The sequence below is a fragment of the Carettochelys insculpta genome, chromosome 23, assembly GCF_033958435.1.
Source record: "Carettochelys insculpta isolate YL-2023 chromosome 23, ASM3395843v1, whole genome shotgun sequence".
NCBI classification, from domain to species: domain Eukaryota; kingdom Metazoa; phylum Chordata; order Testudines; family Carettochelyidae; genus Carettochelys; species Carettochelys insculpta.
In genome coordinates, this window is record NC_134159.1 from 6,580,207 (window position 1) to 6,599,626 (window position 19,420).

Here is a 19,420-nt window from a genome sequence, read left to right on the forward strand (position 1 = left end):
ATCATTTTGTTAGTCTTTAAAGTGCTACATTTCTGCTGCTTTGTTTCATCAAATGACACACGAGTAACAAAAGAAAAATCCCTATGTGCAGATACAAGTCATGCAAGTTGAGGGTTACCATATAAAAAAGGACACCCCTGAGAGGGAGTGTGTCCGTAACAGTATCTGCTAACTCATGTTGTGTTAAAGCATATCTTGTACATCGATACAGCATGAGTCGTAGATCCTGATGGATGCACTCCCTCTAAGGGGTGTCCTCTTTTTTGAAAGTTCAAATATGGTAACCCTAAGCATGTTCAATGATTCAGTAATGGATGAATTGAATTACCAGCTGCCCCACACATCAGAGGTATCCATCTTGCTGCTTTTTCCCCTAAAGGCAGTTTTTAGCTATGACACTCAAACATTAGTGTTAAAAACGTGACTGTTTTGATTTGAAGAAAAACACTTCCTGAAATGAGCAGATAACAGTCTCTACTTAGAAAGACAACAGCGCACTGCAGGCGGAAGGAAAGAACTGGAGTGGCAGAGACAGAAAGCACCATAACGTGCCACAGAGTAAGGACTCGGATGTTTACCATTAGGCCTACTCCCACAATCCTGGCTGGCCCACCCCTGCAGTGGGGTTTCCACAGCTGCTGGTGACTGTGCCACATTGGGGTTTTCTAGGTGATACTAGGGCAGGAGCTGGAGGGCCCCTGGGGCTCTCTCCAGGCGGGGGAGGGCACTGGGGGCATAGCTGATTGCATAGGCATCGGTTTCCACCTCCCCCGGCTCTGAGTTTGGGACGGGTGGGGGAGCCCCTTGCCTGTGGCTTGCAGCTCTTTCCCCAGCACCCCCACCTCCCGGCGGATGTCTACGCTGCCGGCAGTGTGGGTGCAGCAACGCCCCCGGATATAGGGCAGGCGCTGGGGGGTTACACCAGGGCAAAGTTGTCCCAAACTTTTCTCTCTAATCACCAAGCCGAGGCTCAGCCCGGCGGGGGCTGTTAGCGGCCGCTGATTGGCTCCCCGTGGGTCCACTGGGTACGGAGGAGGCGTGTCCGGCGCCGGGGCATAAGCGGGGCTCGCAGGCGCTGGGGCCGCAGCGGGCTGGGTGCACCTGGCGGCAGGTGGAAGGGCGGAGCGGAGCGATGCTGCGGCACCGGACGCTGCGGCTGCACTACGGGAGCCGCATAGAGGCGGTGTGCGTGCTGGGCACCCAGATCTCCGCCGACGTGTGCGGGTGAGTGTCCCCTCTGCCAGCCGCAGCCCGCCGGCCCGGCCAGCGTCCGCACCTTGCCCCTGCCCTCCCCCCACCCCCCCGGCCCGCATCCCCTGGGTGCCCCTCTGCCTGCTGTCCCCCCTCCTGGGCACCATGCCCCTGCACCTTCCCTGGCTGCTGCCCCCCGCATGCCCTCCCCCTGCCCCCCATCCCAGGCACTGTGTCCCTGCAACCTCCTCTGGGTGCCCCTCTGCCTGCTGCCCCCTGTCCTGGAAACCACGCCCCTGCACCTTCCCTGGCTGCTGCCCCCCGCATGCCCTCCCCCTGCCCGCTGTTCTCCCCCCTGCCCCCCATCCCAGGCACTGTGTCCCTGCAACCTCCTCTGGGTGCCCCTCTGCCTGCTGCCCCCTGTCCTGGAAACCACGCCCCTGCACCTTCCCTGGCTGCTCCCCCCACGCATGCCCTCCCCCTGCCCCCCATCCCAGGCACTGTGTCCCTGCAACCTCCTCTGGGTGCCCCTCTGCCTGCTGCCCCCCCTCCTGGGCACCACGCCCCTGCACCTTCCCTGGCTGCTCCCCCCATGCATGCCCTCCCCCTGCCTACTGTTCTCCCCCCTGTCCCAGGCACTATGTCCCTGCACCCTCCTCCTGCCTGCTGCCCCTCTGGGGACTCCCCAAGGCTCCCTCCCCTTACCTGCTGCACCCCCTGTCCTGGTCACCTGCCCCCTGGACACCCTTCCCCTGCCTGCTGCATCTTGGGCACCCTTGCCCCATTGCACAGCCATACCATCAGGTACCCTTATCTGCTGTGTCCTGGGCACCCTTCTTTGGGTGTACCCAAACCACCTCCTCCTGCATATCTTGCACTAAAGCTTCTTTCCCTGTTGTACCCACCCATTCACTCAGCCTGGTGTACCCAGGCACCCACTGCCTCTGCAGCCTGCGCTTGGCACCCTCCCCTTGGTCCACCTGCACCCTTTCCTGGGCACCTTTTGTCTTTTTCCCACCTGCGGTTCAGCCCGTGCTCACTGCTCCCCCACAGGCAGGGTGCAGCCCTGTCTGGGTTCCCCACCCTCCTTTCTGCAGATTACCTGCCCTGTCATGGCTTTCCCCACCCATCACCCACCTACCTCACCTCCCAAAGTGATCCTCTCTTGCAGGAGTGTGATCCCTGGGGACTGGAATCCAGCATGTGATGTATGGGGGTGTGCGGGTATCTGTCAGTCAAGGAACCCAGAGCAGCTGGCACAGGAATCAGAGTTGGTTCTGAGCCCTGGATTCTGGCACTTCTGATTTTATTGCTTCCTGTGCTGGGGCAGGAGCTGGAGTGGGTGGTTTGCCAGCTGCTGAGCAGACCTGACACGCCTCTGGCACATCGCTGGGGCTGACTTCCAGCATTTGGCAGTGTAAGGTGCAGCAATAAAAAAAAAAAAAATCTAGTGTTTTCACTTGTACGTCAGTGGCCATTGAAGGTGCTGGGAGTTGATATCCATTCCCATGGGATGGTGGCAGTGGCCCAGAGCTCTTTGGATAATGTCCGTAGCAAGGCACTCCAAAGGCACAACACAGTGAGCCTGGTGGAGGGGCCAGCTGGGAAGGAGGAAAATGTGAGTGGCGTACACATACGCTTTCTCCCTCTCTGTTCCCATGGCTGTTGCCTGCTGGCTGGGCCAGTTCCTCACTGCTAAACGGAGCTGTTTGCAGAGAGATGCAGTCTCCGTTTCCCTTTCCAGGACACCCCTGCCAGCCGTGCCTTAGGTTGAATGTAGCTGGAGGAAACACTAGACATTGACCTTGGCAGCACTAAGGAAATTTGCACCCCTGTAAGGGCTGCTGTAATTACACCAGGTCTGCACGGTTAACACAATCCCACCACGCTGTCCTAGTGGATACAGCAGCCTGGCAGTGTAAATCTAGTTACTAAAGCAAATGGCACAGACATAAACACCCACTTTGTGCCTGTGCAACATATCTGGCCGAGCAGTTTTGATGGTGGTAGTCACTTGGATTGGGGGGAATTCCCATAACTTAGGGACTGCCTTTGAATCCTGTTGGTGCTCTCAGAACCCTTCAAGTGTTCCCAGCAGCTCCTAGCTCTGAACTAGTGCTCTTCAGCGGTGGATCTCAACACACTTTATGAAGGAGTTCAGTATTGTTACTCCCCTTTCACATATGGAGAAACTGAGGCACGGGGAAGGGAAGTGACTTGCCCACAATCACACCAAAAGCCAACCACAGAGCTGTGTTCTATGCCCAGGGCTGAGTCCGAGGACATGTGCCGTCTGCTAGGTCTTGCTGCCTGTCTGAGACCAGCACTGATCCTCACTTTTCCAATAGCCATGCTGTGGGAAGACTTCCCAGGCTGCCCAGCACATGCAGTACATCACCCCCTCTGGCAGCGAACCAAAATGACTCATAGATGCTTTAAATATGCTTCCTTGCACAGCCTCCAATGTGTAATTACAGCCACAAAAATCGGATCCAGCAATCCGATACCCTGCTGATTGGAGGGGGATGGGTTTTTTGGGTCATCTTTTCAGCATTGAGGGGAACCCCCAGAATTCCAGTCTAGCTGATGTATTTTATCCTCTTCATTTTCTGCGGTAAATCGTAGCTTCTGATTGTGATCAAGGGAAGTGTGCCTCTAACTGCCAGCTGCAGGGACTGGACAACAGGGCATGGATCTCTTGATAACTGCCCTGTTCTGTTCATTCCCTCTGAAGCTTCTGGTAATGGCCTCTGTTGGAACAGAGGATGCTGGAGTAGCTGGACCACTGGTCTGTTTTTTGTGTGTCTGGTGCATCCTTTGTCCAAGGATTGTGCCCTGTCAGTACAGGTGGACCAGCTCGGTGATCTGACTGCTTTCTCATCCATAACATCTGTGATCCTCATGGAATTCTGATGACTTTCTTTACAAAAGAACTAGAGGTCCTGTGGCACCTTATAGACTAGCAGATTTATTGGAGCATAATTTTTGTGGGCAAAGACCCACTTTGTCAGAAGCAAGTTACATACTGTTTCTAGCAAGCTATCGTGTGACTGACAGACCTGTTCTGCAAACCACTGGCCAGCAGGTGGTAATATGGGAAGGGAATAAAGAGTTAGCTGTCCCTTTCTAGTACATGAGATATATTGTTTATATGTTTAACAGCCAGCCAGCAGCTGAGCTCTCTTGAGCCAATGTAAACCACTATTGTCATTGTAAATTCTTATTTACAGCTGATTGTGCTCCACTCCTTCGTCAAACGCAGCACTTTTCCTGGCCCTCTGCCATGATGCTGCCAAATAGTCCCTGGGGCTTTAAATACCTGTTTTGGCAAATGCTGAGCCTAAACCCAGGGGCAGCAAAGTTTTAAGGGCTTTCATGCATATTTGCGTGAAGCAAAGCATCAGTGCTGAGCACATAGGTTTGCAGACCTTAACAGGAATGGCAGGAACAGCTCAATGTGGATGTTCTCAGGCAAAAATTGACATGTTGCAGCTTGAAGTGATCAGGAAAAAAATTTGGTCCTACAGTAACTCTGCCTCATGTTGTAAGCATCTAGGGGATAATAGTGATTAGTAGTAGATTTGCAAAGAAAAAATGGTGTCATAGAATTCCAGGGCTGGAAGGGACCCCAAGAGGTCATCTAGTCCAGCCCTCTGCCCAAAGCAGGACCAACCCCAACTAAATCATCCCAGTGGTGACTATGTCAAGCCGGAACTTAAAAACCTCTAGGGATGGAGATTCCACCACCTCTCTTGGTGACGCGTGCCAGTGCTTGCCCACCCACCTGGTGAAGTACTTTTTCCTAATATCCAACTTACACCTCTCCCTCTGCAATTCCAGACCGTTGCTCCTCATTCTGCTACCACTGAGAACAGTCTCCTTCCATCCCCACTAGAACCCCCCCTTCAGGAAGTTGAAGGCTGCCATCAGATAGCCTCCCACTCCCATCCTCTGCACATCAAACAAGCCCAAATCTCTCAGCCTCTCCCCATAGGTCATGTGCTCCAGCCATCTAATCACTTCCATTGCCCTCCACTGGACCCTCCCCAACATGTCCACACTCTCTACACTGGGAGGCCCAGAACTGGATGCAGCACTCCAGACTTCGCCCCAATAGTGCCGAGTAGAGGGGAATAATAACTTCTCTAGATCTACTCGAAATGCTTCTCCTAATGCACCCCAATATGCCATTAGCCTTCTTAGGGATACTGGCCCAGTGGAAAGGGATGAAGGATTAGATCTGATTTATTGCACTGTGGGCAAGGCCTTTGGCTCAGTCCCACATGCAGTGTTCTTGTAGCCATGTGGTAGTAGCCTAACGGCCCCCAGCAAATTGCATCACAGCTGTTGGCAATGTTGTGAGAGAGTTTTTTTCTGCTCCATGGAACCTCCTGTGTCACCAGGGAGAAAACTGTCTGTCTGCAACAGGAGGGTGTTTCTAGAGAACATTTATCTGTTGGGGTTATTGCAAACGTGGTTAAATGAGCACTATGAATTTTAGGATTTGCCTTGGGAGAAGAGGTACCAGGGGCAAGGGGAATAGTATCCTAAAGAAACAATTCATACAAGCAGCAGTCTAAAAGTGAGACTCTTCCCATACCTCTTCTCTCACAAAACTAAGTGACTGGGCAAGGAAATGGCAGGTGAATTTTAATGATAAATACAAAGTGATGCCTATTGGAAAACCTGATCCCAACTATACATATAAAATGATGGAGACTGCTGTAACTGCTACCGCTTGAGAGATCTTGGAGCCCTTGTGGAAACTTCTCTGAGAACAACAACAAGTCCTGTGGCCCCTTGTAGACGAACAGATATTTTGGAGCATAAGCTTTTGGGGAAAGATCTGCTTCATCAGATGCCTGAGTGCGGGGAGGGAAGGGGGAGTTCAGAGGAGTATTTAAAGAGGGGGCGGTCCCAGTAAAAGGGAGGGCCAGAACTGACAAGGTCTATTCAGGCAGGATGGAAATGGCCCATTATCAGTAGTATACATCCAGGCTATGTCTACACTAGCCAAAAACTTCGACATGGCCATGCAAATGGCCATTTCAAAGTTTACTAATGAAGTGCTGAAATACATATTCGGTGCCTCATTAGCATGCGGGCAGCCATGGCACTTCGAAGTTGATGTGGCTCGTCCAGACACGGCTCCTTTTCGAAAGGACCCTGGCTACTTCAAAGTCCCCTTATTCCTATGAGCAGGTAGGAATAAGGGGACTTCGAAGTAGCCGGGGTCTTTTCAAAAAGGAGCCCCATCTGGACAAGCCGCGCCAACTTTGAAGTGCTGCAGCTGCCCACATGCTAATGAGGCACTGAATATGTATTTCAGCACTTCATTAGTAAACTTTGAAATGGCCATTTGCATGGCCATGTCGAAGTTTTTGGCTAGTGTAGACACGGCCCAAGAGAGGAGAAAACCAGTCAAATCAGTCTGGGGATGTGGTCCGGTGTCAGATTGTAATGTGGAGGTGTGAACATCCAGACCAGAGAAGCTTACAGGCCAGCCCCTTACAAAAGCAGCTTCTCTGCTCTGGATGTTCACACCTATATGGTGCAACTGGACTTCTTGGTGTTTTTGAAGATACAAACTAACTCGGCTAACCCTCTGCTACTTCTCTGAGAACATCCACTCAATCTGCAGCAGCAGTCAAAAGAGCAAACAGTGTTAGGAATCATTGAGAGGAATAGAGAATAGGGCAGAGAATATCTTACTGCCTGTGAATAAATCCATGGCACACCCACATCTTGAATACTGCATGCAGGTGTGATTGCCTTATCTGAAAACAATATCTTGGCATTGGAAAAGTTCAGGAAAGGGTAACAAAAATGATTAGGCATATGGAACAACTGCTATCTGAGGTTAGTAAGACTGACTCTTCTGCCTGGAAAAGAGGCAGCTAAGAGGGCTTATGACAGAGGTCTATAAAGTCATGCCTGTTGTGGAAAAAGTGAGTAAAGAAGAGTAACTTACTCCTCATAACACAGGAACTAGGGGTCACCAAATGAAATTAATAGGTAGGAGGTTTAAAACACACAGAAGTACTTCTTCACACAACACGCAATCAGCCTGGGTAAACCCTCGTCAAAGGCTACTGATGTCCGAGACTATAACAGGCTTCAAAAAAGAGCTAGATAAATTCATGGAGGACAGATCCATCAATGGCTCTGATGAGGTTCGGGGTCCCTCAAGCTCTGCACTCCGTCAGCAGGAGAACAGCAGCTTTATTAGCCGACAGGACACAGCATTGTACAGAGGAGTCAGTACAGCCGGCAGAGACAGCCAGTCAAATCCATGTTGGGGAGAGGAGGCCCTGAGGGGCCCCCAGAGCCGGGGCCTTGCCCCCTCCTTGGTCTTGCGCTCTCTCAGCCCGGACTCCCCACTTCCCAACTCCCAGTTCCAATTCAAACCCCCCAGGCTCCACCTCCTCCTTTGTCTCTAGGACAAAGGTGTTACCTGGTTGTCAAAGTTACCCTCAGCAGGAGACCCACTCACACGCACACAGGTATCCCCCATTCCATCACAGGCTATTAGCCAGGATGAGCAGGAATGGCGTCCTTAGCTTCTGTTTGTCAGAAGTTGGGAAAGAGCAGCAGGGGAATGGATCACTTGATGATTACCGGCTCTGTTCATTCCCTCTGGGGCACTTGCCATTGGCCACTGTGACAAGACAGGATACTGGGCTAGATGGACCTGTGGTCTGACCCAGCGTGGCCATTTTTATGTTCTTTTTTGCATCGCTGCCTCTCTAAATGGTACAGGTTTAACCTCTCTTGTCCAGCACCTGCGGGACATGACCAATGCTAAATGACGGAATTTTCCGAACCACGGGAGGTCAGGGTTGTCTAGAAGCATCACCAACACTTCCACTGCTTACTGGGCTCTTAAGGCATTTAGGGGTAAGTTACAGCTAAATAACAGCACAGAACACTGAGAGCCAGGACTGGTGGCTGGAAACAAACTTTATTAGACCATGGAAAACATGGCCACACCCATCATAAGTGGTTGTCTGGGTAACTAAAATCATGTTGGATTATGAATGTTGCCAGATGAGAGAGTGCAGAACTAGAGAGGTTCAAACTGTATCAGCACAGCAGTTGGGTGAAACTGACAGAGGTCGTGTAATATGTGTCCTTTTCATAACCCAGCAACTTAATCGATGTTGTGGCTTAAAAAGGGGAAAAACCAAAATCTTTGACACTTTAGCTCTCTAAAATGATAGCCTAAGGCAGGGAGAGTTGTATGTTTGTTCATTTGCTTGTTTGTTGCTTTGGTAAAATTCCTGAATTCAAATATTTATTTATATTACCATGGGTCAATGCCCCATTATCTTAGATGCAAGGTGGCCTTCGTCTGAAAAAGTGGACAATCTAAGTGTCAGAGAAGTGACAATAGGTGGATACAGCCAGGTAGGCAGGGCTTCTCCACGAAGTTCAATGGGAGCAGTCTAGCCCAGGATGGAGATTTAAGAACAGACAGGTTTTTAAAATCCCACATAAGGGCAGAGCAGGCGCCGCTTTGAAAGTTTCTGAAAGGCTTCGTGCTCCTCTAAGCTTGCTGAAGGCTCTGTAGCCTGGTCACCTTGAACTTCCAGACACAGCCATGACATGTAGGGGCAGCAGTTCCATTGGTTCCCCAGCATCTCAGCTGTTCCTCTTGTAGAACCAGCATGGCGGCTTTCCTGACGAGCATTCTGGAGGGATTCCAGCCTCCTGATGACCCTATCAAGATAATGAAAACTCTGTTGTTGATGCATTGGCATCACTGCTGCTTTGGTATTTATAAACCAGTAGCAGGAGCTGCTTCTCCAAAGTTGCATCAGGATAACACTGCCTCAGGGCTTCTGTAATTGCAAACTCACAGCCACCCAGGTTTCTGCAGGCAGGGCAGCATTTGCATGTAAATTTCCAGGGCATAAAGGTTCACTCACCTACTCTAGGGTGTTTTTGTTTTTTTTGTGTCCCCCCCCCCCCCCCCCCCCCCCCCCCCCACCATACAGCACAAGTACCAGGTGATGCCTTGTCAAGTGTTAGGCCCTGGAGTTATAAGATTGGGCTGACTGATATATTTTTTTTTTTTTAAAGGGCCTAATTGTCCCATATTTGGCCGCCCCACACCCACAGACCTTTTCCGCCAGCAGCTGCTGGCCAGGCAGCACTTAGCTGCCACATCAGTGCTGCCCCCCCAGGGCTCTGGGGGGGCGGGAGGGTTGGTAGCTGCTGCTTCCGTGGGGGCAGGGAGGGCCAGTGGCTCCCACTTCCCCCGAGCTCAGGGAGTGGTGGTGGGGGTGGGGGAATAGCACTGGCAGCTGCTGCCACTTTCCTTGTTCCCTGGGGCTTGTTGGAGCTAGGAGAAGCCGCCTCTCCCGCCCCCATATCTCGTATTTGGGACAGGGCGATATGGTCACCCAACCTACCTGTCTCCTGGACAAACCCGAAAATGCTCCTCAGAGGCCATCCCTACTCAAAAGAAATGGTGTCAAGATGCCAGTCCCTGGTGCTTGCCTATCATGGTGGCCTCCTAGAGGTGTGCAGGGCATTAGCTTGGGTTCTGTAGTGCTGCCTCTTTCCTGGCCAGGTCTGCTGTGTAGTGAGTTGCGTCGGCTCCGCTGGCTTGGCCACGTCCACAGGATGAATGATGGAAGGATTCCAAAAGACATCCTGTATGGTGAGCTAGCCTCTGGCAAAAGACCTCCCGGACGCCCCCAGTTGCACTACAAAGGTGTCTGCAAGAGAGACCTCAGAGAGGTAGACATCGAGCTGGACAACTGGGAAGAACTAGCAGATGACTGCAGCAGATGGAGGCAGGGGTTACACGAGGGCCTTCAGAAGGGCGAGATGAGGATCAGACAGCTAGCAGAGGACAAGTGAGCGCACAGAAAGCACACGAAGGACTTGCCAGACACCCACCACATCTGCAAGAGATGCAGCAAGGACTGTCACTCTTGTATGGGTCTTCATAGTCACAGTAGATGCTGTAAATGAAGTCCTCAATTGAAACTATAAAGGGCGCGATCCATAGTCTATGCAGACTGAAGGATGCCTACTACATAGTGAAGCTGTCCATCCATCCACTGCACAGCCTCAGCAAGTATGGCAAGAGACCACCCGGGCTTAGCCAGGAGTTCTTAAATGATCTGAAAAAACAAGAACAAGTCATGCAGAACATGGAAACCAGGGAGGTCCTGAAGCTAAAATAGACAATGCAGCCATCCCCACAGTGGGAGGAGTTGCAAGTCACATTACAGAGGATGAATATGAACAAATAACACAAGTAAGTAGCAGCAAAAATCAGTCCTTGAGGGTGGCCTTTCAAGGTTCTGCTGCAGGTTAGGTTTAAAAAGAAATGTGAGGGATGGCAATCGGTCCCACTGTGAGGGCAAGGGACTCACTCCCTGACCTCTCAAAGTGCCTTCCAGCTCTATGAGAGATGTATGGACATATAAAGAGGAGCAAGAAAACATCTGGCAAATACATTCAAAGCAAGAGGAAGGTGGTAGCCCCATTGTTCAATCAAGAGGGAGAAACAATAGCAGAAAATGTGAAAGTCGTGGGGGTACTTAATGATGTCTTTGTTTCAGTTTTCACCCAGAAGGCTGGAGGTAATTAGCTGCCTAACATAATAAACACCAGTGACAAGGAAGTAGGTTCTGAACCTAAAATAGACAGTGCAGCCATCCCCACAGTGGGAGGAGTTGCAAGGGCTTTGGAGGATAGGGTCGTAATTCAAATGAGCTAAACAAATTGGAGAAATTTGTTTCTTTCTAGGCAGAGGATTTCACATTTGTGCTTACTGAAGTTCATCCTATTTACCTCAGGATGAACAATCAGTCACACATACAAAATGGAAAATGACTGTCTAGGAAGGGGTACTGCAGAAAGGGATCTAGGGGTCCTAGTGGACCACAAGCTAAATATAAGTCAACAGTGTAACCAAGCAAACATCATTCTGGGATGTATTAACAGGATCTCCTGAGAGCCCTTCCAGCCCTAGGATTCTATGATCTATTATAAGTAATTCTTGCATTCAACTCCATATTCATTCAGCCTCCACTCGAGTATTGTGTTCAGTTCTGAGCACCACATTTCATGAAGGATGCAAACAAACTGGAGAAGGTCCAGAGAAGAGCAACAAAAATGACTAAAGGTGTAGAAAACATGACCACTGATGGGCAATTGAAAGAACTGGGATTGTTTAAGCTGGAAAAGAGAACGTGAAAGGGGACATAACAGCTTTCAGGTATCTAAGAGGTTGTCACAAGGAAGAGGGAGACAAATTATTCTCCTTGGCCTCTGATGACAGGAGGAGAAGCAAATTGCAGGAAGGGAGGTTTAGACTGGATGTTACAAAATGCTTCCTGACTGGTTAAACACTGGAATAAATTGCCTAGAGAGGTTGTGGAATCTCCATCTTTGGAGACTTTTAAGAGATGGTTAGACAGTCAGGTATGGCCTAGGTGGTGCTTGATGTGTGCAGGGGACTGGACTTGTTGATCTCTCTAGGCTACTTCCAGTTTTATTATTCTGTGAGGCGGGGGGAGAGTCTGTGTCACTGGGGAGACAAGCTAGTGTCGCCCTTCACTCTTCAGCAATCCACCAGGCTGAACATGTCTGAAGGCCGAGAGGCTCCAGTTACTAGGCTGGAGCTTCAGGATTAGTTGCTTTGGTAACAGTGAGTTTCTGGTTACTTACCGCACCACTGGGGGCTGGTTATAGGCTTATTTCACAGTGATCTGAAGCCGGCAAGGAGTTACAACATGACCCCATACCGCTAAGGTCAAGCTTCCTGCGGTCTGTGACAATGATGGCACGGTGCTTCATGTCCTCATCCTGTCCCACTGGGGGGCTTGCTTAACACAACTGCCTGTGCATATGTAATCACACGCCTCCTGGGATGTGGTTCGCAGTGCCATGTGGTGGCACCTAGCCCACTTACAGAGCAACAAAATGAACCTCTTCTGCAGCCTTCACAGAGGGGCAGTTGGCTTCTAGCTGAGCCCTAGAGGCTCATGCAGAAAGCTCCAGAGGTCCCAGGCTCAAGTCTACCTGTTGGCAGTTAAGTGTAACTTTTGGAAAGAGCCCATAGTAACTGCACCCAGAAACTTACATTGCCAAAATGATCCGCTCTTTTGTATTGTGAAATCTGGTCCATTCACGTGCACAGGTGCTGGGGATTGACAGTGTGGTGAGCAAACGAGACTTCAAGTAGAGAAGAAACCGAACGCCCCAGTTCAGACCTGCTGCTGGTCTGTTACACTGCAGTGCAGACTTCCCAGAGCCGGGCTATAGGACCCCGCAATGCGGGTGGGTCACAGAGGTCATCAGGCTGCAGCTGGGTGTCCACACTGCTATGAAACAGCCCGGCAAGCCCAAGTCACCTGGCACAGGCCGGATGCAGCTTTTTAACTGCAGTGTAGATGTGCGCTATTCTCCCCGCGTGCTTGCCAGCCTGGCCCCAGCCTGAGCAGGAACGTCTAGGCAGCTATTTTCAGCCCCATGCTCTGAGCCACATGGGACCGTGACATAGACCCGGACTCCGAGGCTCGGCGCTGTGGTGCGTACCTTTACACGCTCCCCGGGGCTGACATTACGCTGGGGCAAGAGATGGGCCTGGGATAGGACGTGGAATGTTTTAACACCTGTCAGGATCTCCGCCTGGAAGCTGGTGTGGTTGGTGTTACCACCTCCTCTTTGGGGACCATCATGTGAACTTATCGAACGGTTTACGTGTGACAATGTTCTACCCGGTGCTGCTTTCTCTCTTACAAAGAGAGGATCTGGTACTCGTACTCAGCTGGCTCCCTGCAACCCACTGGGGCTCCCTCTGCTGAGGCTGCCTGTGGGACTAGGAGCTCCCAGGCCTGTGCTGCTGTGGGGCCGGTGGGGCCTGTGGCTGCCATGTGGCTGGGAGGCAGCTGGGGCATGGAGCCCCAGCCACAGGGACCCTAGCTGGGGGTAGCCTGCAGCTGGGCACCGGCTGGGGTGTGGAGCCTCACCAGCAGCCCCAGCTACAGGGACCTCAGTGTGGAAAATATTGATGCAGAGGTGGTGGTTGTGTATTGGCACATGCTGCCCCAAAAAAAGCACTGGCTCTACCCCATGGGGAGGGCGTCCCACAGCTCCTCCGGGAGCTAAAATGGCGGGGAGGGTTCTGTAAGCGTGTGGGGATCATTTCCCTGGGATTGTGAACCACTCCAGAAAAAGTTGCAGCCAGGCTGTGCTTTCCAAAGACCAAGGGGCAGAGGAAGAACTTTTGCTGTACAAAGTTGAGTTTGAACACGCAGTCTTCTTTTCGGTTCAGCCAGGCCCCCTGGTCCTAGGGGAGCCCAGCTCAGGCTGCCAGCATTGTATTTCCAAAACTACGGCACTCCCTTAGCACGCCTGCCCCACCCATACTCCCGATTATTATCTCAATGAACTCTTCCATAACTGGCATTCTGTCATCTGGATCTCTCAAATAACTGGCATTTTAACCGTAAGTAAATCTTCGTCACATTTTTCTGTAAGTACAGTGTAGTGAAAATAAATACAAATACATACACCAATACATGCTGAATAGTAAGAGAGGAAGCTGTGCTAGTCTATACTCTGTCAAAACAAAAAGCAGTCAAGTAGCACTTTAAAGACTAGCAAAATAGTTTATTAGGTGAGCTTTTGTGGGACAGACCCACTTCTTCAGACCAGAGCAGACTCTGTGCCTTAAATATTGAACCAAAAACAGTAAGCAAGGAGGACAAATCAGAAAAAGATAATCAAGGTGAGCAAATCAGAGAGTGGAGGGGTCGGGGGGAGGTCAAGAATTAGATTAAGCCAAGTATGCAGACAAGCCCCTATAGTGCCTCAAAGTTCCCATCCCGGTTTAAACCATGGGTTAATGTGCCGAATATGAATATAAAAGCCAGCTCGGCTGTTTCTCTTTGAAGAATGGTGCGAAAGTTTTTTGTTTTGTTTGTTTGTTTGTTTTTTCCCAGTAACACACATACCTTTAGGTCATTAATAGAATGCCCCATTCCATTAAAATGTTGACTAACTGGTTTGTGGATCTGGAGTGTTGTGATGTCTGTTTTGTGCCCATTAACCTTTTGTCTAAGGGAGTTAGAAGCGTGTCCAATATACAAAGCAGCTGGGCATTGTTGGCACATGATGGCATATATGATGTTAGTAGAGGAGCACGAGAAAGTGCCCGTGATTCTGTGAGTAACCTGGTTAGGTCCAGTGGTGGTATTTGCAGAGAAGATATGTGGACAAAGCTGGCAGCGGGCTTTGTTGCAAGGAAAGGTTCCAGGACTGGTATTCCTGGGGTACAGACTGTGGCTGTTAGTGAGGATCCTCATAAGGTTGGGAGGTTGTCTGTAGGAGAGAACAGGCCTGTCACCCAGGGCCTTTTGGAGTGTGGCATCCTGATTAAGAATAGGTTGTAGGTCTTTAATAATTGGTTGCAGTGGTGTGAGTTGGGAGCTGTAGGTGATGACCAGTGGTGTTCTGTTCTTGGCTTTTTGGGGCCGATCTTGGAGTAGCTGGTCTCTGGGTATGCGTCTGGCCCTGTCGATTTGTTTTTTTACTTCTCCTGGTGGGTAATTCAGGTTTATGAATATTTGGTAAAGCTCTTGTCGTTTTTGGTCTCTGTCAGTTGGATCAGAGTAAATGTGACTGTACCTAAGAGCTTGACTGTAAACAGTGGATCTAGTTAGGTGTGCAGGATGGAAGCTAGAAGGGTGTAGGTAAGTGTAGCGATCGGTAGGTTTTCAGTACAGTGTGGTACTGATCAGGCCATCCTTTTAGAAATGACATGCGCGCCCCCCCCCCCCCCCCCCCAACGAAAGAGTGGTGCATAACTTGTACTGGCCGATCAGGGCCCATTTCAAGTGCTGGCCTTTAAGCAGACTAGGGGGATGGCAGAGAATAGCAGGAAGCTGCAGCCTTAAAATCCGCAGCCAGAAGGGAGTGACACAGATCCATGCCTGGAAATGGGTGAGGGCTGGAGGCCTGACAGCTGGAGTAGCCGAAGGAGGTGGACCTGGGGCAGTTGCCCTGTACCTGTGACAAACGGCTGACTGTCTGGTGAGCTCGGCCAGCGTCTGAGGGGTTTGTTTGTGTTGGTGTCTGTTTTCTCTGACGTGCTTTTGTTCTGGACAAAAATAGTGCTGTGCTTGGTGAGAGCTGACCAGGCACCAGCTAACCTTGTCGTCCTGAGAGAGCAGGGCAGCTGGGGCTGGGGTGAAGTCAGGTCAGCTGAGGTGAGCCCCTGGGGAGTCCAGCCGCCAAAGGGGGAACGAGGGAGAGGCGCATGGGATTCCACCCCAAGAACGCTGACAGCTGGGGCCAGAGACCAGGTGGCCGGTGGGGTGGGGGACAAAGGGGGGCAGACCCCTTTGAAGCACTGTGCCACCACTACGCATGCAGCTCGGAGGGAGCCCAGGGCTGATGGCCCTAAGCCCCACCCCTCCCATCCTTGGCCCCACCCCTGGAAGGGGGCAGGGATCCAGGCCCCTCTCCCACCTTGCCCCCAGCAGCTGCCAGTCCTAAGTGGGTGGCCCTCCTGGACACTGTGGGGTCAGCAGCGCAATTACCACGGGAAACGTGACATGCAGATAACACCATGCTCAGGGCCACGTAGGTCATCTCTGCTCGGCACACAGAGCCTGGACTCTGACTCGGAGCCTCTCTTTTGTCCACATGCCAATTGGTCTCAGGTCAGCAAACACTGTGGCTCAGGCCCACCTCCCTAGCTGGGTCCTAAGTCCCACTGCGACTCCAGTGCAAGTCCGATCATTTTGCAGTGCGGACCCAGCTCAAACCGTAGACCTGTAGAAGGGCCGCATAGAGCAGCCTGGACACATTAGCATGGCTGGGAGACCCAAGCCCAGGTCTGCAATTCGGGGTGGATGGTTCAGGCTCGGAAATGAACTGTAAGCCCATGTCCCCTAGACCTGCATTCTCACATACCTCTACGTAGGCTAATTAACCGCTTTGTCTGACATCAAACTTGCAAGAAAATAAATAAGCTGTTTGTAAGTGGGGCAGGCTGTTTTCCATTTATTGTGGTGCCAGCCAGCAAATCCCTCTGACGTCCTGAAACTGCTCCTGCTGAGAGACAATGAGCCCCCCTCCCCCATTGCGAGCAAGGCACATTGGACACATATTTATTAGGCTGAAAGGAAATTGAATCCATCTTCGCCCGCATGGCCCAGCTCTTGGAGTGTTGCCATTGGGTTATTTTAGCAACAACGAGGACGAGGCAGCTGTGCTGGGCATGTGCAGAGCTCCTACGTGTCAGAATTCACACGCAGAAGCTGCTCTAAACCTGCCCACCATATGGACATGCTGAGCGTTTTGCAGCTGAGGCTGGGCATCTTGCTGATGCCTCCCCAAGTCCTGTCGAGGGAGGGGCTGGGGGAGCGGGCAGCAGAGTGGTTCTGCTGTTAAGAGACAGCTACTGGGACAGCTGAAATCACTCACTGCAGGCCTGGAGGTGCAGAGGCCTGAAATCTGCATGTGCGCACGTGCGCATGTGCGTGCGCGCGCGCGCACACACACACACACACACACACACACACACACACACACACACACACACACCAGGAGTCAGTGACTAGGAAAGCACCTCACAAGATGGGTCCCTGTCTGAAGCAACAGACAACTCAGCAGGTCATGGGGGTTCCTGCTTCCACATAAGTTCAGGCCCAGTGCTGGTCCCTTGGATTGGACAGAGCAAGTGCTTCACCCAAGGACCTCTGGCAGGATCAGGCCCATGTCACAAGTATCTCCAGGGTTTGCTATAGTGCCTGGCAGTGTGGCACTCCAGCAAACTAGGCCTGCTAGGTGCGGCTTCCAGTGCCTGCTGCGGGTTTTCTCTGTTCCGTCGTCTGGAGCTCCTTCTGCAGCCAGCTGTGCCCCAGGGCTGAGAGCAGTCTGGGGCTCTCATTTTGTCCTGGGCTTTGTGGCTTGCTGTGGCCCAGAGGGCTGGGTGGAATGCAGACTGAAGTGTGACTGCTGCCGGGAGCTAAGCGCTGACCTGCGGATGGTCTCCGAGATCAGGACATGGGCTGTGAGCTGGCGATGGAGGCAGACAGAACCAATGGAGGGATTACAGGGGCGGGGGGATGTGCCTGCAGCTCACTGAGGAGCAGACTGTGTTTTGTGCATGTGCTGGCCTCTTTCCCACCCAGCTCTAGCAAGCTGTAGTTATCCACCATGGAAGCAAGGGGTGTATGGGCACTCTCAGCTGTGCCATGTTAGGCAGAAAGAATCGCCATTTCCTAGCAAAGCCAGAGGGAGAAGGAGGCATTTTTCAGCAGTCTATGCAGGCTAAATGCTGGATTGCATGAGTTTCTGAGGTTTAAAATAGTGCTCAGATCCTTATGTAGCACTTTCCATCAGCTGGTATCAGAGCACTGTACAAAGGTGGGCATATCATTAGTCTCATTAAGGTGAGGATACTGAGGGCCTGGGAGAGGGAAAGGGAGTTGCCCGAGGTCACTCAGCAGATTAGTGGCAGAGCTGGCAATAGAATCCAGGTTGCCTGAGTCCTACTCTGGCACTTTTGCCTTTAACCACAGTGCTTCTTAACCAGAGGGTAGATGTCCTCAGTGGAAGGGCAAGACAATGACCCGACTGTCTTTCCAAACATTTCCTGAACAGCCTCACTTCATTCATGCCAAGGCTGAGTTTGAGCCAGCTGCTCTTCACCCAGGAGCTGATCTTCTATAAGGAACAGTCATCTCAGCAGGGAACATAAGAATGGTAGAAACAATAGTAAAGAATAAAATTGCAAGGCATGTAGAAGAGCACGAATTGTTGGGCAAAAGTCAGCATGGTTTCTGCAGAGGGAAGTCGTGTCTAACTAATCTATTAGAATTCTTTGAAGGGGTTAATAAACATGCGGACAAGGGGCACCCAGTGGACATAGTATACCTAGATTTCCAGAAAGCCTTTGACACGGTCCCACACTAAAGGCTTTTATGTTAATTAGGCAGTCATGGGATAGGAGGAAAGATCCTTTCATGGATCGGGAATTGGTTAAAAGACAGAAAACAAAGGGTGGGAATAAATGGTAAATTTTCACAATGGAGGGGGGTAACTAGTGTTCCCCAGGGGTCAGTCCTGGGACCCGTCCTGTTCAACTTGTTCATCAATGATCTAGAAAATGAGGTAAGCAGTGAGGTGGCAAAGTTTGCAGATGACACCAAGTTGTTCAGGACAGTCAAAACCAAAAGGGATTGTGAAGAACTACAAAAAGATCTCAGCAAACTGAGTGATTGGGCAGCAAAATGGCAAATGAAATTTAATGTGGGTAAGTGTAAGGTAATGCACATTGGAAAAAATAACCTAAATTACACATACAACATGATGGGGTCAAATTTAGCTACGACAGATCAGGAAAGGGATCTTGGAGTTATAGTGGATAGTTCTCTGAAGACATCCACGCAGTGTGCAGCGGCAGTTAATAAAGCAAATAGGATGTTAGGAATTATTAAAAAAGGGATAGATAAGACAAAAGATATCATACTTCCCCTATATAAAACTATGGTACGCCCACATCTTGAGTACTGTGTGCAGATGTGGTCTCCTCACCTCAAAAAAGATATATTGGCATTAGAAAAGGTTCAGAAAAGGGCGACTAAGATGATTTGGGGTTTGGAACGGGTCCCATATGGGGAGAGGCTAGAGAGACTGGGACTTTTCAGTCTGGAAAAGAGGCGATTGAGGGGCGATATGATAGAGGTATATAAAATCATGAATGGTGTGGAGAAAGTGAATATAGAAAAATTATTTACCTTTTCCCATAATACAAGAACTAGGGGACACCAAATGAAATTGATGGGTAGTAGGTTCAAAACTAATAAAAGGAAATTTTTCTTCACACAGCGCACAGTCAGCCTGTGGAACTCCTTGCCGGAGGAGGCTGTGAAGGCCAGGACTCTATTAGGGTTTAAAAAAGAGCTTGATAAATTTTTGCAGGTTAGGTCCATAAATGGCTATTAGCCGGGGTAAAGTATGGTGCCCCTAGCCTTCAGTACAAGGGCAGGAGATAAATCACTTGATCATTGTCTTCTGTTCCCCTTCTCTGGGGCACCTGGCATTGGCCACTGTTGGCAGACGGGATACTGGGCTGGATGGACCTTTGGTCTGACCCAGTATGGCCATTCTTATGTTCTTATGACAGGGATTGCATCAGTGAAGGGGGCAACATCAACAGAACATTGCCAAAGTCAGCTGACTTGTCACTACT

At 50.8% G+C, this 19,420-nt stretch overlaps 1 protein-coding gene across 2 annotated transcripts in view; it reads left to right on the plus strand.

Annotated features, from left to right (window-relative positions):
* Window positions 1–487: 487 nt before the first annotated feature.
* LOC142025618 (protein-arginine deiminase type-2-like) overlaps window positions 488–19,420 on the plus strand; it is a 71,205-nt gene continuing 52,272 nt past the window's right edge. Inside the window, exon 1 of one of the 2 annotated variants that reach the window (XM_075018148.1) lies at window positions 488–558. Coding sequence is in view for 1 of the 2 variants with exons in the window: in XM_075018147.1 (XP_074874248.1) it covers window positions 1,133–1,224 (92 nt within the window). In the remaining variant the exon portion in view is untranslated. Of the gene's footprint in view, window positions 559–1,083; window positions 1,225–19,420 lie in introns of those variants that run through there. The other variant, XM_075018147.1, reaches the window with a different exon arrangement.